This window comes from Triturus cristatus, chromosome 7, assembly GCF_964204655.1.
Source record: "Triturus cristatus chromosome 7, aTriCri1.1, whole genome shotgun sequence".
NCBI classification, from domain to species: domain Eukaryota; kingdom Metazoa; phylum Chordata; class Amphibia; order Caudata; family Salamandridae; genus Triturus; species Triturus cristatus.
In genome coordinates this window covers 1,847,124,228-1,847,147,846 of record NC_140590.1, presented here as the reverse complement: position 1 = coordinate 1,847,147,846, position 23,619 = coordinate 1,847,124,228, and the positions used below count along the sequence as shown (strand labels likewise).

At 49.7% G+C, this 23,619-nt stretch overlaps 1 protein-coding gene across 1 annotated transcript in view; it reads left to right on the top strand.

Moving 5' to 3' along the window:
• The window catches only part of LOC146813426 (uncharacterized), a 125,834-nt gene that overhangs the window by 27,347 nt on the left and 74,868 nt on the right, over positions 1–23,619 (top strand). The window contains exons 2-5 of the mRNA XM_085620192.1: positions 9,718–9,844; positions 10,150–10,260; positions 19,160–19,273; positions 19,473–19,577. Of these exons, the coding sequence (XP_085476318.1) occupies positions 9,718–9,844; positions 10,150–10,260; positions 19,160–19,273; positions 19,473–19,577 (457 nt within the window). The remainder of the gene's footprint in view (positions 1–9,717; positions 9,845–10,149; positions 10,261–19,159; positions 19,274–19,472; positions 19,578–23,619) is intronic.

Below are 23,619 nucleotides of genomic sequence, written 5' to 3'. Positions count from 1 at the left end.
AGGCTCGACTACGGAAACGCCCTCTACGCCGGAACCTCGTCCAAGCTCATCAGCAGACTACAGAGAATCCAGAATGCCTCTGCACGCCTGATCCTCGACGTCCCGCGCCGCGACCACATCACCCCCCACTTGAGGAAACTGCACTGGCTCCCCTTCAACAAAAGAATCTCCTTCAAGCTCCTGATCCACGCACACAAAGCACTCCACAAAACCAGCCCAGCCTATCTCAACAGCCGACTCTCCTTCTACGTACCCAACAGAAAACTCCGCTCCGCTGACCACGCCCTGGCCACGGTCCCACGCATCCGGAGAACTACTTCCGGAGGCAGATCCTTCTCCCATCGCACCGCCAAGACCTGGAACCCCCTGCCCCTCCACCTACGTCAAACCGAAGACCTGCTGACCTTCAGGAGACAACTCAAGACCTGGCTCTTCGACCTGGAACATCTCCACCCCCCTCCCCCCCGCACCTTGAAACCCACCCGGGTATGTAGTGCGCTTTACAAGTTACATGATTGATTGATTGATTGACCACGGTGCCTGCAAGCTAACGCAGCTCATCGGAGGATCAAGAGTTAGACTTTACCCTTTCCTCTTTCATAAACTGTATGGACCCCGGTGCCTGCAAGCTAACCAGCTCAGCCGAGGATCAAGAGTGAGACTTTACCCTCTCCTCTTTCATAAACTGTATGGACCCCGGTGCCTGCAAGCTAACGCAGCTCATTGAAGGATCAAGAGTGAGACTTTACCCTCTCCTCTTTCATAAACTGTAAGGACCTCGGTTTCTGCAAGCTAACGCAGCTCATCGAAGGATCAAGAGTGAGCCTTTACCCTCTCCACTTTCATAAACTGTATGGACCACGGTGCCTGCAATCCTACGCAGCTCATCGGAGGATCAAGAGTGAGACTTGACCCACTCCTCTTTCATAAACTGTATGGACACCGGTGCCTGCAAGCTAACGCAGCTCAGCCGAGGATCAAGAGTGAGACTTTACCCTCTCCTCTTTCATAAACTGTGTGGACCCCGGTGCCTGCAAGCTAACCAGCTCAGCCGAGGATCAAGAGTGAGACTTTACCCTCTCCTCTTTCATAAACTGTATGGACCCCGGTGCCTGCAAGCTAATGCAGCTCAGCGGAGGATCAAGAGTGAGCCTTTACCCTCTCCTCTTTCATAAACTGTATGGACCCCGGTGCCTGCAAGCTAACGCAGCTCAGCGGAGGATCAAGAGTGAGACTTTACCCTTTCCTCTTTCATAAACTGTAAGGACCCCGGTGCCTGCAAGCTAACGCAGCTCAGCGGAGGATCAAGAGTGAGAATTTATCCTCTCCTCTTTCATAAACTGTATGGACCCCGGTGCCTGCAAGCTAACGCAGCTCAGCGGAAGATCAAGAGTGAGACTTTACCCTTTCCTCCTTCATAAACTGTAAGGACCCCGGTGCCTGCAAGCTAACGCAGCTCAGCGGAGGATCAAGAGTGAGAATTTATCCTCTCCTCTTTCATAAACTGTATGGACCCCGGTGCCTGCAAGCTAACGCAGCTCAGCGGAAGATCAAGAGTGAGACTTTACCCTTTCCTCCTTCATAAACTGTAAGGACCCCGGTGCCTGCAAGCTAACGCAGCTCATCGAAGGATCAAGAGTGAGACTTTATCCTCTCCTCTTTCATAAACTGTATGGACCCCGGTGCCTGCAAGCTAATGCAGCTCAGCGGAGGATCAAGAGTGAGCCTTTACCCTCTCCTCTTTCGAAAACTGTATGGACCCCGGTGCCTGCAAGCTAACGCAGCTCAGCGGAGGATCAAGAGTGAGTCTTTACCCTTTCCTCTTTCATAAACAGTAAGGACCCCGGTGCCTGCAAGCTAACACAGCTCAGCGGAGGATCAAGAGTGAGAATTTATCCTCTCCTCTTTCATAAACTGTATGGACCCCGGTGCCTGCAAGCTAACGCAGCTCAGCGGAGGATCAAGAGTGAGACTTTATTCTCTCCTCTATCATAAACTGTATGGACCCCGGTGCCTGCAAGCTAACGCAGCTCAGCGGAGGATCAAGAGTGAGACTTTATCCTCTCTTCTTTCATAAACTGTGTGGCCCAAGGGGTTCTGAGAGATCTTTGCTGGTGCTAACCACAGGACTTGGCAGTGAGACAGTCTGTCGTATGAGTCAGGAGAGCTGCAGGATCAAGATGGATTGCCGGCACCTTCCCCTGGTGTTTACTCACATGTCGCTGTAGAAAACTGCAAAAGACACCTAAGGTTTCAATTGTGCTTGTTAATGGTGGTAGCTGCGACAGGGACATTTACTCTCCACTGCCATCTTTGCTCTGGACATTTGTGTTAGGGTCGTCAACACAAAGGAGCAGAAGTGGGGCACTCCGAACATTACATAATTCTCACCCACACACACTGTACACTGCACAAAGCTGCACTTGCATCAAGCGCTGTTGTGTTGTTACACATTTGGCTTCTACTGATGAGACCCCTCAGGACAGCAGGGCTTAGCTTATAAACAAACAGCTTTTCAATGCTTCCTCTCTTCAGTCTCAGCGTCCACTTAACATCCCTTGATTTTAGGCACATCACATAATCTTCCCGTGCTGTAAAAAGAAAATGAATGTCACCTTGTGTAATGTAACTGGTGCTCATGTAAGGCACTCAAATACCTTCATGTGGGGTTCGTGCTATGTAGAACTGCAAAACATGGGGAAAAAGAAAGTTCCTTTGACCTGCTGCATTCTATAAGCACCTTTGAAAGTGTAAGATTCTTGCCCTCTCTCTGCAGTATGCTGCTTCCCACTCAACGCTGCCATCCCCATGTGCTTTCCATGCTTCTCTCCCACCCCTCCACGATTTCTTAAAATAAAAAACCCTGCCATTGATTCCCAACTTACCACTGAGCACATCAGTAGCATTTACTTGCTCCCGCCAACTTCCCCACACACTGGACCCCCGCCTCTAGTGCAGCACTCTTTACTCTCACACTGGACCCCTACCGCTAGTGCTGCACTCTTTACTCTCACACTGCAGTCCCGCCTCTAGTGCTGCACTCTTTACTCTCACACTGCAGTCCCGCCTCTAGTGCTGCACTCTTTACTCTCACACTGGACACCTGCCTCTGGTGCTGCACTCTTTACTCTCACACTGGACCCCTGCCTCTAGTGCTGCACTCTTTACTCTCACACTGGACACCTGCCTCTAGTGCTGCACTCTTTACTCTCACACTGGACACCTGCCTCTAGTGCTGCACTCTTTACTCTCACACTGGACACCTGCCTCTAGTGCTGCACTCTTTACTCTCACACTGCAGTCCTGCCTCTAGTGCTGCACTCTTTACTCTCACACTGCAGTCCCGCCTCTAGTGCTGCTCTCTTTACTCTCACACTGCAGTCCCGCCTCTAGTGCTGCACTCTTTACTCTCACACTGCAGTCCCGCCTCTAGTGCTGCTCTCTTTACTCTCACACTGCAGTCCCGCCTCTAGTGCTGCACTCTTTACTCTCACACTGGACCCCTGCCTCTAGTGCTGCACTCTTTACTCTCACACTGGACCCCTGCCTCTAGTACTGCACTCTTTACTCTCACACTGCAGTCCCACCTCTAGTGCTGCACACTCCACTATCACACTGCAGTCCCGCCTCTAGTACTGCACTCTTTACTCTCACACTGGACCCTTGCCTCTAGTGCTGCACTCTTTACTCTCACACTGGAGTCCCGCCTCTAGTGCTGCACTCTTTACTCTCACACTGCAGTCCCGCCTCTAGTGCTGCACTCTTTACTCTCACACTGCAGTCCCGCCTCTAGTGCTGCACTCTTTACTCTCACACTGCAGTCCCGCCTCTAGTGCTGCACTCTTTACTCTCACACTGGACCCCTGCCTCTATGCTGCACTCTTTACTCTCACACTGGACCCCTGCCTCTATGCTGCACTCTTTACTCTCACACTGCAGTCCCGCCTCTAGTGCTGCACTCTTTACTCTCACACTGCAGTCCCGCCTCTAGTGCTGCACTCTTTACTCTCACACTGCAGTCCCGCCTCTAGTGCTGCACTCTTTACTCTCACACTGGACCCCTGCCTCTATGCTGCACTCTTTACTCTCACACTGGACCCCTGCCTCTATGCTGCACTCTTTACTCTCACACTGGACACCTGCCTCTGGTGCTGCACTCTTTACTCTCACACTGGACACCTGCCTCTAGTGCTGCACTCTTTACTCTCACACTGGACACCTGCCTCTGGTGCTGCACTCTTTACTCTCACACTGGACACCTGCCTCTAGTGCTGCACTCTTTACTCTCACACTGGACACCTGCCTCTAGTGCTGCACTCTTTACTCTCACACTGGACACCTGCCTCTAGTGCTGCACTCTTTATTCTCACACTGCAGTCCCACCTCTAGTGCTGCACACTCCACTATCACACTGCAGTCCCGCCTCTAGTGCTGCACTCTTTACTCTCACACTGCAGTCCCACCTCCAGTGCTGCACACTCCACTATCACACTGCCGTTCCACCTCTAGTGCTGCACTCTTTACTCTCACACTGGACCCCTGCCTCTAGTGCTGCACTCTTTACTCTCACACTGCAGTCCCGCCTCTAGTGCTGCACATTCCACTATCACCCTGCAGTCCCGCCTCTAGTACTGCACTCTTTACTCTCACACTGCAGTTCCACCTCTAGTGCTGCAGTCTTTACTCTCACACTGGACACCTGCCTCTAGTGCTGCACTCTTTGCTCTCACACTGGACACCCGCCTCTAGTGCTGCACTCTTTACTCTCACACTGCAGTCCCGCCTCTAGTGCTGCACTCTTTACTCTCACACTGGAGTCCCGCCTCTAGTGCTGCACTCTTTACTCTCACACTGGAGTCCCGCCTCTAGTGCTGCACTCTTTACTCTCACACTGCAGTTCCGCCTCTAGTGCTGCACTCTTTACTCTCACACTGCAGTCCCGCCTCTAGTGCTGCACATTCCACTATCACCCTGCAGTTCCGCCTCTAGTGCTGCACTCTTTACTCTCACACTGGACACCTGCCTCTAGTGCTGCACTCTTAACTCTCACACTGCAGTCCCGCCTCTAGTGCTGCACTCTTTACTCTCACACTGCAGTCCCACCTCTAGTGCTGCAGTCTTTACTCTCACACTGGACACCTGCCTCTAGTGTTGCACTCTTTGCTCTCACACTGGACACCTGCGTCTAGTGCTGCACTCTTTACTCTCACACTGCAGTCCCGCCTCTAGTGCTGCATATTCCACTATCACACTGCAGTCCTGCCTCTAGTGCTGCACTCTTTACTCTCACACTGCAGTCCCGCCTCTAGTGCTGCACTCTTTACTCTCACACTGCAGTCCTGCCTCTAGTGCTGCACTCTTTATTCTCACACTGCAGTCCTGCCTCTAGTGCTGCACTCTTTATTCTCACACTGCAGTCCCACCTCTAGTGCTGCACTCTTTACTCTCACACTGCAGTCCCGCCTCTAGTGCTGCACTCTTTACTCTCACACTGCAGTCCCGCCTCTAGTGCTGCACTCTTTACTCTCACACTGCAGTCCCGCCTCTAGTGCTGCACTCTTTACTCTCACACTGCAGTCCCGCCTCTAGTGCTGCACTCTTTACTCTCACACTGCAGTCCCGCCTCTAGTGCTGCACTCTTTACTCTCACACTGGACCCCTGCCTCTATGCTGCACTCTTTACTCTCACACTGGACCCCTGCCTCTAGTGCTGCACTCTTTACTCTCACACTGGACCCCTGCCTCTAGTGCTGCACTCTTTACTCTCACACTGGACACCTGCCTCTGGTGCTGCACTCTTTACTCTCACACTGGACACCTGCCTCTAGTGCTGCACTCTTTACTCTCACACTGGACACCTGCCTCTGGTGCTGCACTCTTTACTCTCACACTGGACCCCTGCCTCTAGTGCTGCACTCTTTACTCTCACACTGGACACCTGCCTCTAGTGCTGCACTCTTTACTCTCACAGTGGACACCTGCCTCTAGTGCTGCACTCTTTACTCTCACACTGGACACCTGCCTCTAGTGCTGCACTCTTTATTCTCACACTGCAGTCCCACCTCTAGTGCTGCACACTCCACTATCACACTGCAGTCCCGCCTCTAGTGCTGCACTCTTTACTCTCACACTGCAGTCCCACCTCCAGTGCTGCACACTCCACTATCACACTGCAGTTCCACCTCTAGTGCTGCACTCTTTACTCTCACACTGGACCCCTGCCTCTAGTGCTGCACTCTTTACTCTCACACTGCAGTCCCGCCTCTAGTGCTGCACATTCCACTATCACCCTGCAGTCCCGCCTCTAGTACTGCACTCTTTACTCTCACACTGCAGTTCCACCTCTAGTGCTGCAGTCTTTACTCTCACACTGGACACCTGCCTCTAGTGCTGCACTCTTTGCTCTCACACTGGACACCCGCCTCTAGTGCTGCACTCTTTACTCTCACACTGCAGTCCCACCTCTAGTGCTGCACTCTTTACTCTCACACTGGAGTCCCGCCTCTAGTGCTGCACTCTTTACTCTCACACTGGAGTCCCGCCTCTAGTGCTGCACTCTTTACTCTCACACTGCAGTTCCGCCTCTAGTGCTGCACTCTTTACTCTCACACTGCAGTCCCGCCTCTAGTGCTGCACTCTTTACTCTCACACTGCAGTTCCGCCTCTAGTGCTGCACTCTTTACTCTCACACTGCAGTCCCGCCTCTAGTGCTGCACATTCCCCTATCACCCTGCAGTTCCGCCTCTAGTGCTGCACTCTTTACTCTCACACTGGACACCTGCCTCTAGTGCTGCACTCTTTACTCTCACACTGCAGTCCCACCTCTAGTGCTGCAGTCTTTACTCTCACTCTGGACACCTGCCTCTAGTGCTGCACTCTTTGCTCTCACACTGGACACCTGCGTCTAGTGCTGCACTCTTTACTCTCACACTGCAGTCCCGCCTCTAGTGCTGCACATTCCACTATCACACTGCAGTCCTGCCTCTAGTGCTGCACTCTTTACTCTCACACTGCAGTCCCGCCTCTAGTGCTGCACTCTTTACTCTCACACTGCAGTCCTGCCTCTAGTGCTGCACTCTTTTTTCTCACACTGCAGTCCTGCCTCTAGTGCTGCACTCTTTACTCTCACACTGCAGTCCCGCCTCTAGTGCTGCACACTCCACTATCACCCTGCAGTCCCGCCTCTAGTGCTGCACTCTTTACTCTCACACTGCAGTCCCGCCTCTAGTGCTGCACTCTTTACTCTCACACTGCAGTCCCGCCTCTAGTGCTGCACTCTTTACTCTCACACTGCAGTCCCGCCTCTAGTGCTGCACACTCCACTATCACCCTGCAGTCCCGCCTCTAGTGCTGCACTCTTTACTCTCACACTGCAGTCCCGCCTCTAGTGCTGCACTCTTTACTCTCACCCTGCAGTCCCGCCTCTAGTGCTGCACTCTTTACTCTCACCCTGCAGTCCCGCCTCTAGTGCTGCACTCTTTACTCTCACACTGCAGTCCCGCCTCTAGTGCTGCACATTTCACTATCACCCTGCAGTTCCACCTCTAGTGCTGCACTCTTTACTCTCACACTGCAGTTCCACCTCTAGTGCTGCACATTCCACTATCACCCTGCAGTTCCACCTCTAGTGCTGCACTCTTTACTCTCACACTGCAGTTCCACCTCTAGTGCTGCACTCTTTACTCTCACACTGCAGTTCCACCTCTAGTGCTGCACTCTTTACTCTCACACTGCAGTCCCGCCTCTAGTGCTGCACTCTTTACTCTCACACTGGACACCTGCCTCTAGTGCTGCACTCTTTACTCTCACACTGCAGTCCCGCCTCTAGTGCTGCACTCTTTACTCTCACCCTGCAGTCCCGCCTCTAGTGCTGCACTCTTTACTCTCACCCTGCAGTCCCGCCTCTAGTGCTGCACTCTTTACTCTCACACTGCAGTCCCGCCTCTAGTGCTGCACATTTCACTATCACCCTGCAGTTCCACCTCTAGTGCTGCACTCTTTACTCTCACACTGCAGTTCCACCTCTAGTGCTGCACATTCCACTATCACCCTGCAGTTCCACCTCTAGTGCTGCACTCTTTACTCTCACACTGCAGTTCCACCTCTAGTGCTGCACTCTTTACTCTCACACTGCAGTTCCACCTCTAGTGCTGCACTCTTTACTCTCACACCGCAGTCCCGCCTCTAGTGCTGCACATTCCACTATCACACTGCACAACTGCTCACCAAGCTATATCTTACAACTAAATAAAAAATAATATGAATCAGATAGATGAAACCAAATTCTTTTACCTGTGCTTGTTCAGTTGTCCATAATGCCTTTTTAGTTATATATATGGTAACAAAAATGCCTATAACACTTTTTTATTATAACTTTTCAACATGCTACACTGCAGCCACGCTGCTCTACAAAATAGCTTAAACACATTGGCAAATCCAATAGCTCCGGCTAAGGACTTATAAGGTCCCAAATGTGAGGCCCATTGGCTATGCTGGTGCTTGTTATTTTTTATTTTCTGGACTGGCGTGCTTTTCCTGGCAGTCCCAAGCAGAAAAAAGTATGTCAGAATGTCCACACAGAGGGGTCGATTACGATGCAATCCAGAAAAACTCCAAACGGGAATCGGATTTGGCGAATTCGATTTGTAACCTATGTTTCCGACCAAATGGGACACCTTTCCGGATGACTGATTACAATGCAAGGAAACTGTTCGGGCTGTCTGAATCGGTTCCGAACGACATTCTGACAGACCTAGTCGGTCAGAGCCGATTCTTACAGCTCTATGGACACTGTTTCCGAATGAGCAATTACGATGATTGATTTGGACAGCCGTTCCGATTCGGTTTGCCTGACATGAAACAGCTGTCGGAATCTGACTTTGTGAGCCTGTAGCCGGCCCCCCCTTCACCCTGTGGTCTCCAGTTGGGGCCCGTGGGGGTACCCATGGGACCGCCCTGTTAAACCATGCACAGTGTGGCAGGCACCATGGGGTGCCTGTCACTGGGTGTCTGTCACAGGGTGCATGGTTTACCCCAACAGACCCTTTTTTCAACGGAAAACTGTGTTCTCATTCGGAACACAGGCTTCCATTGAAGTCAATGGGAATACGATCGAACAATGTTGAGAAGCATCGTAATTGGTCGGTTGCACTCGCAGAACCCGATTAGTTCAGAAACGATTCCGAAACAAATTCGGTCGGAAGAGTTTCCTAAAGAGATCGTATTCACTCCCTAAGTGGGAAGGATAGCCCAAGGAACTTCGACTGACAGCTAATGTCAGTGGGGATGTCTGTGTATTGTTTCTACCGGTGGAAGCAGCGGGGGCTGTGCCGGTGAAAACATGAAGGTTGACTCTACTCTAAATAGAGCAAGCGGGCGGACATTTGGGAGACTGGGCAAATGCCACCACATTTTTGGCAGATTGCCCTGTCTGCCAAAGTCTAAATAACCCCCAAGTTTCAGAAATCTTAATACAGCTTGCGTAGCATGTGCCTGGCCTTTCCTCTGGCCTGTACTTCCCATATGGCACAGCCCTCTTGGTCAGCATCCCCCAGGGTCAGTTGGTAGCAGTGAGCTAGTGCTTGGAGGGTAGCGGGATGCTTTGCCAGCCGTTTGCCCGTTCTAAGCTTGTCTACCAGCCACTTAGGACACCACTGATATCTCTTTTGTGTAGTAAATGTCGTATCTGAACCTGCAATGCTTCTCTTGTTTTCCTAGGCACTGGGTTCATTCAATGACTTTGCAGCACATTTCTCTAAGGAGGATTGGAAACTTTTGCATAAATGGCAGACGGAACTGTATGAGATTGTGATGAAAGAACTGCATCAAGCTGTCACGTCTTTGGGTAAAGTTCCATTGCTGTTTAATAATAGTGAAAGAAAGTTGCATTCACACAGGACCGCTTAGGATTCCTATTCTGTTTTTGATTGGTTTGCTTTGTGAAACTGCTAATGATTTAGGAGGGATGGTAAATTGTTCACTATCGAGTTTGAAGTCTTTTGTATTTTACACATTTGTACACTTGTGTTTCATTCAATATACATGGAGCTTTGGTTTTGTCAAGTACGCTTTGCTGTGTGGTAGCACAATAAGTACATGTGGTTGTTATATTGTGGTGTGTGCAGTTTTCATGTTTCTTTTCTTTTCCAGGTCCTGTGATTTACACATCTGTGTTTTCCTTACGACCTAAAGAGATTGAGGAACTCTTCCCAGTGGACTATCAAGAATCCAAGATACGAGGCAGTAATAATTGTTCCCCAAGTGAGTGAGGAGTCATAAAGTTGTCTAGCAAAATATGGCATTGTTTAGTGTTATTTTGCACATGATCAATACACATGGACATAAGTGTGCATAAACTCATCCTCAGGGCCACACACACCGACTGATCCTTTTCTGGGAGACCACAGGGCTCCTTGCGCTGGCAATACTTGGCGACTGTATCCTCAGCAAGCAGCACTACTGTACTGAAGACAACCTTTGGGTCTGCCCCATTCAGTGACCAAGGCATAACCTTCCTGAAAGATGATCGCTCTGCACTGCCTCCTCATGCGCTGAACGCCGTCGGTCGCAGAATGCGAACCCTGGACTGCAGCTCTAGCCATGAGCAGCACACACCCAGCCACACAAGCATCATGCTCAGCCATGTTTTGAACATACTTCAATATATGCTCTACCGCACTCTGTTCACCCTTACCCTTCACAGGCTCAGCCATGCTCGGTCCGCCTCAGTTGTCCTCTGCCCACCCTCTAAAATGTACTCCTGACCTTCACTCGGGTTTGGCCAGTCTCAGCCATGATCTGCTCTCCTTCACCTCTGCAATTTTTCTCAACCATTCTCTTCCAGCCCCAGCTTTGCTTCATCAAACATCACATATTGTGTTATGTTGAAACTCATAAAGCGCACGTACACCAAAAGGTCTCCTGGTGCTGAAGTAAAACACTAGTTGGAAGGATTATTTTCACCTCCAGTTAAAGCCCAAAGGCTTGTTTAAACAGTCGGGTCTTTAAGTGTTTCCTGAAGGTCAAACCCACTCTTGACGGCAGAAAGTTCCAAGTAGCAGGAGCTAACACTGCAAAACTCCTGCTTCCTGATCTGCTCGTCAGAAATTTCGGACCAATCATTAAATTAGATTGGGCACATCTTAAATTACGGGAAGGGAAAATATCTTGTAACCTTGTCTGTCACAAATGTCAGAGCGTAGTTGGATACACTCATAAAAACTATGCAGCAGAGTTTAAAATCGATCCTTTGTTTCACCGGGAGCCAGTGCAGCTTTTTCAGCAATGGTGCAACATGGGTATTGGTACACCAAAGATAAGCTTGGTCGCCTCTGTAGCGCATGCAGTTTGTTTAAAAGACAATTGGGCAGGTCAGCTTGGACCATATTGGCATAGTCTAACCTGGATAAAGTAGAAGCCATAGCCGTTACTTTGCATGCTTCCATGGACACTGGGGGATATTTTCCTTATAGTTTTCAAAAGGAAAGTGCATTTAGACACTATAGATCCATCCCACTCGAGTCTGCATTGACAAGTAACTGTCAGTCATCACCCCTAAGTTCTTTACCGCTGGTTAAAGGACAGGCAGCCGGCCTGGATCCATGGATGAGTAATGTTGATCTCATGCCTTGGTCCCATATCTTAGGAAGACAGTCCATTTAAGTGCATCCCTCACATGCTCAATCAATATCTTAATCGACCACGTCGAAGGCCATGGAGAGATCCAGCAATACCAATGCTGCATCATTAACCTGATCTTCTTCCCACCTCAAGTCATAGCAAAACCAATACCGTGTTATGTTAGGGACGTAAATCCGCCTGAGCAAAAAGAAAGAACTCTGTATCATGAAAATTTGGAGGCAACTTGGGCATCCAATAGTTTTGCTGGGAAAGGAAGCAGAGATATCAGTCTATAGTGTTTTGGCTCCAATGGATCCAAACCATGGTACCCGAGATCTAGGATGGAAAGTTCCTGAGATAGGAAGAGGATCATATGGGAACATTGTACTTTATTGCTGTTTCTGACCTGTGCCTTTTGACATTCGGAGGGGCCCAGAGAGAGGGGCCTGACTTGAGTCTACAGTGATGTGCCTTCTGCTCCAGTCAGACCTATCAAGAGGAAAATGTAGGGAGTCTCAGCCCTCCCTATAGTGGAGAAAGGAGGATACCGGACTGTGGGGAAAAAAGGGCCTGGAGCTCTGGGAATACTGCTTCTTTTAAACTCCGCAGACTCCCTTCACTTATAATCGAAGGGTAGAGATCATCTCTGTGCTGGGTCACCTCCCACAGCCAGAGATCTCCAGACTAGACCGACAGCATGGCGAATGGGATGCAGTCTTTGCCACTGGCGGAAGAACAAGGTGATTCCCTTCTTGCCGTTTTAATGTCGGTGAATTTGAGGCATACGCAGGAGACCAGTTGCATCCCTGGTTTGTGTTTATGTGATCAATGGACTGGGATGAAGCACAGAGTAATTACCAGGGTTGAGATTAATGCAAGTATTCTATCCATCACTTTTTGTATATTTTCCTAAGTGAGACGAACATAGCCTGACATGGGTCTGATGCTCAGTATATCACTAAAACCAAGTTATACCTTATTGATGAGCCCTAATGAGGGTCAAACTGGTCTTGGGTTGATTGAGTTCCAGCTCAGGGAGGACCTGGCCTGGCAGTTTGAACTGGACTGTTCCCATTGGAGCAGGGTCAAGACTGATTGCGTATGACTGGGTCTAAACTGAGATGGCACGGTGTGCAAAATAACGATGAACTGGGATGCGGGTCAGAAATAAATGCTAAGTATAATTGGAAGGTTCATTGTCCAAATCATGAATAGTTATGGATGACGAGGGTCAAAAAGGATTCTGCGAGGGTCATTTATCGCTTGTATGTAGCTTTTCTGACCCAGATGGAAACCTCCACGGGCTATCTTAAAAATAGCAGTATAATTGGTGTGCATCTGAGAGTAGTTTTGGGCACAGGAAAAATAAGAATTGAGGTGTAGAGATGTCCATACTTTTCAATGGTTAATCAGTAAGTACATTGTGTTCCCGTGTGCAAGGGAATAAAATGACTTCGAGTTTAAGTCGGGCTGCTCAGATAATCTCTGAAGACCAAAGTGATCCTTAAGAGTGATATAATATAGGTGTCTGAGGGTGTAACCACAGTGGTCTACTGTTGTCAAGGATTACACAATGGGTACCACCAAAATGTGATGATGTGCGATGTCACCACGGTTTTGTTAAAAAAAAGGTAAATATTTAATATTGAGGGTAAAATATAGGATACTGTAATACAAAGAACTATCATACAGTGAGTTCCGCAAACTAAGAAATTAAAAAAACTATTGAAAACCTTCTCTCATTTGCCCTTCAATATGCAAGCCTGATTTCCCCCTCTAAAGCAATACAGCTGAGTGGGAAAAAAACTAATATTTACCCTTTACCTGAACTGTATCCTTGATGAACACTTAAGTTCACAATTAAAGTTGTGAAATCTTATTTGTGAAGAAAATCTTATTTAATAAGGCCTTTGAATACAGAGGAAAAGGTTTTCTTAACAAATATGTCCCCTTATGATAACAGTGATTTAACAGGTTTATCTCAAGTAAACATTTGTATGTCATGTGGCTGATATCACTTTTAGAAGGGCAAGACTTCTTTCAAAGATGGCTTCTTTCAAAGATGGCTTCCACGTTCAAGCATCCAATTGTTACACAGAAGAGGCACTCCTGGGTGTATGCGCACATTCAAAGCTAGGAGTGAATCTTCTCTTTTGCAGTCCCTTGGTTGCTACAAGTTCTGCCTGAGTCCGAGATGATTGCTCTGGATGGTCACATATGGAGTGGTGCTTGCCTGTTCATCTGCTGTTCACAGCCTCTTGTGCCCATGCCCTCCAAGGGCCTGTGAGGCTGGTGTACTGAGTGCCATGGGATGGTGAGGCTCATCAGGGGAGGCCGCCCAGGGAGCTTCGTCTTTTCTGTTTTGTAGCGCAGCGGGTGCCCTCCAGCAGGTAGGGTTGGTAGCTTTAGATCTTTGCTTACTGTCTTTCATGGTTCTCCTTCCAGCTAACTACTGATGGCATGTGTAGTGGCTAGGAAGGGGGATGGAGGACATGGCACCAGGGGCAGCCACATGAAACCAGGTGTTGCTCTCTCTGCCTCATTCAGCATGTGCTGTGACTGCAGTGCACCCCTGCATTACCCGACAAGAGCGGAAGGTGCTGTCGAGCCTGCTTTAGCTTCTAGTTCACTTCCAAAGGCACAGGAACAGGAACAGAATAAGCCAGGCGGGTGTCTCCTGCCAAATTACTATTTTATTGAAAGTTCCTTATTTTAATTGAAATTACAGTGCTCACCCCTGTTTCACATCTCTGCATCTTTCACACCGCCGCATGGTGATGCTTTCATTCTGAGTGAACAATAAATGACTGAAGGCAGTTTGCAAAGCACTACAACGGCAAGAAGGGGCATAGCAGCGCTGTAGCGAAAGAGGCAGAATTAAATCAACTGCACTTGTTACTAGACCTACTGATGCATGCATTGTGTGGAGCCATTAATGCCTGTCACTAGGACCATTCAATCAATCAATCATCGCATTTATATAGCGCACTACTCACCCAGAGGGTCTCAAGGCGCTGGGGGGTCCGCTACTGCTCGAACAGCCAAGTCTTGAGTTGCTTCCTGAAGGCGACGTGGTCCTGGGTCTGGCGGAGGTGGGTGGGGAGGGAGTTCCATGTCTTGGCGGCGAGGTAGGAGAAGGATCGTCCCCCTGTGGTGGCTCTTCGGATGCGGGGGACGGCGGCGAGGGCGTGGCTGGTCGATCGAAGCTGGCGTTTGGGAGCGTAGAAGTTAGGCGGCTGTTGAGGTATCCTGGGCCTTGGTTGTGTAGGGCTTTGTGTGCGTGGGTGAGGAGACGGAAGGTGATTCTCTTGTTGACCGGGAGCCAGTGCAGGTCTCTCAAGTGTCTGGAGATGTGGCTGCGACGGGGGATGTCCAGGATGCGTCGTGCTGAGGCGTTCTGGATCCGCTGGAGTCTCTTCTGGAGTTTGGCGGTGGTTCCAGCGTAGAGGGAGTTGCCGTAGTCCAGACGGCTGGTGACGAGGGCCTGGGTGACCGTCTTCCTGGTCTCGGTGGGGATCCACCGGAAGATCTTGCGTAGCATGCGCAGGATGTTGAAGCACGACGAGGAGACAGCGTTGACTTGTCTGGTCATGGAGAGGGAGGAGTCCAGGATGAAGCCCAGGTTGCGTGCGTGGTCTGTTGGTTTGGGTGCGCTGCCTAGGGCGGGGGGCCACCAGGAGTCGTCCCAAGCGGCGGGTGAGGATCCCAGGATGAGGACTTCCGTCTTGTCCGAGTTCAGTTTCAGGCGGCTGTTCTTCATCCATTCGGCTACCTCTTTCATCCCTTCGTGAAGGTTGGCTCTGGCGGTGGCGGGGTCGTTGGTGAGGGAGAGGATCAACTGGGTGTCATCGGCGTAGGAGATGATGTTGAGGTTGTGCTGGCGTGCGATGTCTGCGAGGGGGCTCATGTAGACGTTGAAGAGAGTAGGACTGAGCGAGGAGCCTTGAGGAACGCCGCAGATGACTTTGGTGGCTTCAGATCTGAACGGAGGGAGGCGGACTCTCTGTGTCCTTCCAGCGAGGAAGGAGATGATCCACTTCAGTGCCTTTTCTTGGACTCCGACGTTGCTGAGGCGTTGTACTAGGGTACGGTGGCAGACAGTGTCGAAGGCCGCGGAGAGGTCGAGGAGGATGAGGGCCGCTGTTTCTCCGTTGTCGAGTAGCGCTCGGATGTCATCGGTGGCTGCGATCAGGGCGGTCTCGGTGCTGTGGTTGGCCCGGAAGCCAGACTGCGAGGGGTCGAGGGATCCGTTCGTCTCGAGGAAGGTGGCCAGCTGCTTGTTGACGGTCTTCTCGATGACTTTTTCGGGAAATGGGAGCAGCGAGATGGGGCGGTAGTTCTTGAGGTCGGTGGGGTCGGCCGATGGCTTCTTGAGTAGGGCGCTGAGTTCGGCGTGCTTCCAGCTCTCCGGGAAGGTAGCGGTGTCGAAGGCGGTGTTGTTGATGTTCCGCAGGTGGGGTGCGATGACAGCGTCGGCCTTGTTGAAAACGTGGTGAGGGCAGGGATCGGTCGGAGATCCGGAGTGGATGGAGTTCATCGTGCGGACGGTGTCTTCGGTGCTGATCGGGGTCCAGGCGCGGAGGGTGGTGGTGGGGGGCGGTGGTTCGGTCGTGGCGTTCGTCGGTTGAGTGCTGAAGCTGTTGTGTATGTCCGCGATCTTGTTGTGGAAGTAGGAGGCGAGGGAGTTGCAGAGGTCTTGCGAAGGGGTGATGTCGTTGTTTCCGGCTTTGGGGTTGGAGAGCTCTTTGACGATGTTGAAGAGTTCCTTGCTGTTGTGTGCGTTGTTGTCCAGTCGTTCCTTGAATGCGGTTTTCTTGGTGGCGTGTATGAGTTGGTGGTGTTTTCGAGGGCTCGGCAGTTCTTCTTGGAGCTTTTGAGTTCGTCGGTGAACCATGGGGCTCTCTTGCTACCGGGTCTGCTAGGCGGGTTCCTCAGGGGGGCGAGCTCGTCTGCGCAGTCGCTGATCCACTTCGTGAGGTTGGTGGCCGCCTGGCTGGGGTTCGTTGTGCTGGTGGGCGGGTTCATGCATGCACTGATTTACCAGGGCCTTTTATAAAGGACCAGCAACACTTCTTGCCAAGTCCCCTAATGTGCGTCCACTGACACTCTAAAGAAGCCCCCTTTGATGCATGCCCTGTGTGGGGACACTGACCAGCTATAGAAGCCCCCTTTGATGCATGCCCTGTGAGGGGACACTGACACTATAGAAGACCCCTTTGATGCATGCCCTGTGAGGGGACACTGCCACTCTATAGAAGGCCCCTTTGATGCATGCCCTGTGTGGGGACACTGACACTCTATAGAAGACCCCTTTGATGCATGCCCTGTGTGGGGTCACTGACACTCTATAGAAAGCCCCTTTGATGCATGCCCTGTGTGGGGCCACTGACACTCTATAGAAGGCCCCTTTGATGCATGCCCTGTGTGGGGCCACTGACACTCTATTGAAGGCCCCTTTGATGCATGCCCTGTGTGGGGCCACTGACACTCTATAGAAGGCCCCTTTGATGCATGCCCTGTGTGGGGCCACTGACACTCTATAGAAGGCCCCTTTGATGCATGCCCTGTGTGGGGCCACTGACACTCTATAGAAGGCCCCTTTGATTCATGCACTGTGTGAGGTCACTGACGTTCTTTAGTTGGACCCTTTGATGCATGCACTTTCTGGGGTCACTGACACTCTTTAGTAGGGCCCTTTGATGCGTGCACTGTGTGGGGCCACTGACACTCCTTAGTGGGGCCCTTTGATGCATGCACTGTGAGGGGCCACTGACACTCCTTAGTGGGGCCCTTTGATGCATGCACTGTGTGAGGCCACTGACACTCTTTAGTGGGGCCCTTCGATGCATGTACTGCATGGGGCCACTGACACTCTTTAGTAGGGCCCTTTGATGCGTGCCCTGTGTGGGGCCACTGGCACTCTTTAATAGGCCCCTTTGATGCATGTACTGTGTGGGGTCACTGACGCTCTTTAGTAGGGCCCTTTGATGCATGTACTGTGTGGTGCCACTAACACTCTTTAATGGGCCCCTTTGATGCATGTACTGTGTGGGGTCACTGGCGCTCTTTAGTAGGGCCCTTTGATGCATGTACTGTGTGGGGCCACTGACACTCTTTAGTAGGGCCTTTTGATGCATGCACTGTATTGGGCCACTGACGCGCTTTAGTTGGGCCCTTTGATGCATGCACTGTGTGGGGCCACTGACACTCTTTAGTAGGCCTCTTTGGTGCATGCACTGTGTGGGGCCAGTGACACTCTTTAATGGGCCCCTTTGATGCATGCACTGTGTGGGGCCACTGACACTATTTTAGTGGGACCCTTTGATGCATTTACTGTGTGGGGCCACTGACACTCTTTAATGGGCCCCTTTGATGCATGCACTGTGTGGGTCCACTGACACTCGTTAGAAGGGCCCTTTGATGCATGCACTGTGTGGGTCCACTGACACTCGTTAGTAGGGCCCTTTGATGCATGTACTGTGCGGGGCCACTGACACTCTTTAATGGGCTCCTTTGATGCATGTACTGTGTGGGGCCACTGACACTCTTTAATGGGCCCCTTTGATGCATGCACTGTGTGGGGCCACTGACACTCTTTAGTGGGGCATTTTGATGCATGCACTGTGTGGGGACAGTGCCAGTCTTTAGTAGGCCCCTTTGATTCGTGCACTGTGTGAAGCCCCTAACACTCTTTAGTAGGGCCCTTTGATGCATGTACTGTGTGGGACCACCAACACCCTTTGGTGGGTCCCTTTGATGCATGTACTGTGTGGGGGCCCTTTGATGTGTGCACTGTGTGGGGCCACTGCCTACTCTTCAGGGGGCACTGATGCTCCTTGCCAGGCCTATTGATGTATATGTGTTGTGTGTCCACTACCGCTTACTACTCGGCCCTTTGATTCAGGCACTTTGAGGGGCCTCTGATGCTCAATATTATATCAATTGATGCATGTTTGATGTGGAACCTTTGACTGTTCGCTCAAGGCCACCAAAGCATGTACTTCCTGGGGGCACTGGTGGTGGTTTTTAGTTGTGCGGCAGACATCTTTACCTGTCTTGGGGTGACCGGTCAGCCACCTCAATTATTCAATATTGAGTGATTCCCATTTTGATGCGCCCACATTAAAACACGTTGCTGCCCTTCATAGAATGGTTTATTTCTACGTGATGCGCATACGTTAGGACATTGTGTGTGCGATTCGGCCAACAAACTGCTTCCATTGCAGTGCATGGACAATGACTTACTCAGGTTCGATAATGGGGGCTGGCTGAAGGTGTGACCCATGAGGCTGACTTCTTGGCAGCTACACCAGTGGCACAAAGTGAGGTCTTTCCATCAGGCTGGGTACATGCTGACATTTCTCTTTGATGCACTCACAATACGTAACACGTATGTAAGCTAGACATACTGGCTTTGATAAAGTTTGTATTTACTCCTTATTGGCTTCTGTTTTTATTCAAGTATCATACAGTGGCTAGTGACATTTCTACGCTGTTATAATAGCCCCAGGGACACCAATATATGCCTTTTTTTGACCAGGTTGTGCGATCGCTGGTTCTGAAGCATTATTACGGAAGAAGAGGATGCCAACCTTGGATATGAAGGAAGTCCAGGACGCCAATCAGTGGGAAAGCCAGTATTGGCCCAACCCAGGTCAGGATGAATTGGTTGTAAATGTTCACCATTCTGAGCACGTCACAACACCTTAAGTCATTATGTGCTATAAATGCTCTATCCTTTAACTATTCCTAAATCTATGCACGTCAGATGCCTTTTATTCTTCAATAATTGATTTTTCCTTTTTTTGAGCATACAAGATATTTGAAGATACAAACATTATTTTCTTCGGCAGGATTCCCCATGCATGATTCTGACAGCGCTTTGAGGAAGGAGCGAGAGTTGTGTTCCAGTTTGAAGGATCCCCAAGCTACAGACGTCAGAAATAGCCACAGCTCAGGTAAGTGGTCCCTTGGTAGTTTTATTTTTTTATCTTCTTTATTTGCAGTTTTTAACATTGAAACCCCAAAATACATTCCTAAGATATGTTACATATTGTGTCTCATTAAGTCCTATCTTCATTGCCTCCTGCAATAAAAGTAGGTGTTACATTGCTGGAACAATAAACTGCAGCCATAAAGCCTCCCCCTCTTAAGAAAGCTTGGGCCAGATGTATGCTCATTCCGTTTTGTGGGTCGCAAATTTCCGACTCGCAAAACGGAATGTACTAATGTATGTCAGACACATTACTGATTCCCAATGGGGTCACAAATGAGCTGCCTCATCAACCTCCATGAGGCAGGTTGCAATTTGCAAACCATTGGGAATGGGCAACAAACACAGGGATGGTGGCCTGCTGGGGACAGCAGACCACCGTCTGTGTTTGCTTTTTAAATGAAGCAACATTTTTTTCCAAATGCAGCCTGTTTTCCTTAAAGGAAAATGGGATGAGTTTAAAAGAAAAAAAAGATACGTTTTCTTTTTCATTTTTTCAGGGCTGGCAGTGGTCCGTGCTCTGGAAAAACGTTGGCAACCCCATTCGCAAAGGGTAACGGGACCTCTGAAGTTGGTGGTAACTGCGAGTATTTTGCGACCGCATTTGCAATCGCAAAACAGTCATACATCCACCTGCGACTCACTGTAAGGAAAGGACGCCCTTGGCACTCCCCTTCCTAATAGCGACTCGCAAACCCTATTTTGCTACTGGTTAATTGGTTGCCGGCTTGCAAAATAGGGTTTATACATGCTACAACCCTTTTTAGCGGTCACAAAGGGCCTGATTTCCCGTTTGCTATCGCTATAAACGGTTGTACATCTGGCCCCTTATCCCTTGCATCTGTGATACTCTGATTTCCAGGAATGAAGACCGACTAGGTGATATCCCCAAGCCTGGGTAATAGGTGTTTCCTTGCACAACCATTGCATTGTCACCTGTACTGTGGTCAGCCTCATGCTGGGAAGGGAATGTTGCCTGATTGGTGTACAGCTGTGTTCACCCTGCCCTGAGGGCCCGACTGCGTGCATCTTGATCCTGATTTTTTATTTTTGTCCCTCGATTCAAACTAATGTCATGTGTGTGTAGAGGCTTCGTGGCACGCCGTGGAAGGATTGTGTGGAAAAAAGTTTAAGGCTATTCCACCACTCTCCACCACACAAGAGCTACAGGCACAGAAGATAACAATCTTCTGTCTGCACTTTTAGAGAGGGGAATTTCGGTTCAGGAGAAGAAGAGTAACACAGAGAATGGTGACTGAGATATGGCAGGTGTGTCGAGTAGAAGTCGGAGGATAAAGGCCCTTGGATGTTGCAGAAACTTTCAAGAAAATATGAAGTCGAAGAAGAGAGAAACACAAGGAGACATACGAGGAACAAAACAATTGTTAGGAGAACGCCAAACATGGTGAGCAAGCTGAGCGTACGCAAACTACACAATTGAGCAACTGAAAGGTAACTTGTTCCTGATACCCGACTGCTTACATTGTCGTGAATGGATACCTCGGGGCCTTCCGGATGTGATAAGGGTGGTGTTCCAGGCCTGGAGGAGGGCCCCACGGGTGAAGCTGGAAAACCTCATTCTGGACTGATGGATCGCTTAACCAGGTATCAAAGCTGGAGGGCTTCAAGTGCTGGGACAGAATAGGTGTGTCGAAGTTGGGCGACATGTGGGAGGGCGAAATCCGTTCCTACTCTTCAAACTGAATTCTCTCTCCACCAATCACAATTCTACCGCTACTACTGCTCTGACACGCCCTAGCGGGCTACTGGGAGGCCCTTACTGCGCCGCTGGACTACAACCCTTTAGAGCCTTGAATACTCTTGGGTACCACTAGTTGAAGGAGGAGGTATCTCACAGGTGTACAGATCCATATTCAGCCACTCACCTTGTAGCCTATCAAATCTGAAAGCGCGATGGTAGGGCTGGTTGGGTCCGCTTGAGGATGCAGATTGGAGAGAAGCATGTATGGCACCACGCATCCTGGCAATACCAGCTTGATTACAGCTCTTCCAACTGAATTACTTGCACTGTACATACTTCACATCTAGACGTCTGTGGCAGGCAAAAAAACTCAAAACCCACCTGCACTATTTGCCGGGATGGCATGGGAGATTTCTTCCAAATGGCATGGGGACGTTCTATTATACATCGATACTGGCTCACCATATTCCAAACACTTTCAGAAGTACTGGTCAACAGATTGAGACTTTACCTAAAGTCGCCTTACTAGGTATACTAGATGATCTGGGAGGCCCTAGGGACAGTGGCAGCTCCTCCACTGGGGCGTCGCCTCACTGCTTTCTCGCAGTGCGAGAATGCAGAAACATAAAATGGTAAAGCTACCATTTTATGTTTTTTGCTTCTCGCACTGCGAGAATGCAGAAGTGCTTGGTTGGGGGCAGGATGGTGGGCTGCTTGAGGGCAGGGGGGGGGGGAGTGGCTTGCCCACTGTTGTGGGTACTGACTGTTTGGTCGGCCTAATGCGCACTCAACATTTTATCTATGTAGGCTGCATGCAGCCTACATAGAGAAAATGGCCTCCCACCCGGCTGGAGGGAGGCTGCCTAAAATGCGCCAGAACTCGAGCAGCAGGAGCTGAGGCGGCGGCGCGTGATGCAGTCGTGGAGGAAGGTAAGTTTTTCATTTTATATAGATTCCCGTGACCGTCCCACTTCCCTTCACCACACCCGCGCGCGAATGTGTTGCTGGCCGCGACTGTCGGGATGTAAAGATCAGTTGTGGTAATCTGTGTGCTTTTCCTGGGTAGCCTCTGAATTATGTTCTTCACCATACAGAAATAATCTGTAATCAAATCTCTGTATTTTAGACTCTCTTCTTCGAGCATTGTTACATGGCCACTTGTGGTGCACTTTGTGTTTTGTTCTGGTAGTAGTTTACTTAAAATGGGAAAAATCTATCTTTTTCACTGTGCTTTTGCATTAAACTAGACATGACTTACTTGTTAGTAAAGCATATGCTGCTCTCTACTGCACAAAATGTAAGAACCTAATTTGCAGGCAACAAAAACGCCACTGCAGTACATACTGAAAATGAATATTCGACCAGCCATGTACTGTAGAGACCTATATGTGAAAATGATGATTACCTTATTTCACGAACGCACAATTTCTCAGATTGCATTTCACAGGAAGGAAATGTAGCCATGATGTGGCGGGATTAGTTCAGGGACTTGGTCGGCATTGCTACGCAATTTAATGTCGAGGTGTTTTCCTCAACACATGTCATACCACTACTCTTCGCCTTATATCCCAGAAGAAAGATAAATGAGGGGTTCGTCACGGTTCTACCCAATACCCATTGTCTGTGGGACCAATTATGCATCTGGAATGTCGGTGCCACAAGATTTCTATGTAGAGCTCCTGAGCGTGAGCCTGAAGGAGAACTGGTAGCAGGCGTGAGCTGTGGTTGAGGCGCTCTTCTTTGTAGTTGAAATAAATCACCTACTTTATTCTTGTGTCCGGAGTTTCTTTTTCCACGTTAGTGAAAGAGGATGGGATACGAAGCTTAATGGGTGTTGGCAAAGAAGAAAAGCCTCAGCACGCACGCAAGGACAAAAGGATATATATAAACTATCTTCCATTGCTGAGTACATACTGTGAGTACGTCCTTTATGAAAAAAAGGAAATAATTAAGGTAGTTTTGGTTCCATTACTATCTTCTGAGCATTTGGCACCCTTTCCCGCAGAAGGGTTGCAGCGTGGATTTTTTTTTTTTGAAGACCTGTTTTATTTTTATTCATGCGGGCTATTAATATTCACGGGAAAGTTATGACACTTCTCGATACATGCTGGGTCATATGTAATGTACAGATCAGTGTGGCCGTGAGAGTTTCCAGCGCTTGCCCTAAAGTCTGTAGTGTCGGCTTGGTATTGAGAGACTACGTACGTTTTGGGTCAACTGACCACTAGGAGCACTTGAAGGACATTGGAAAAAATTGCGTCAGAATACTGGGCAAGGCCGTCATGCGCAGTGAACCCCGTTACGC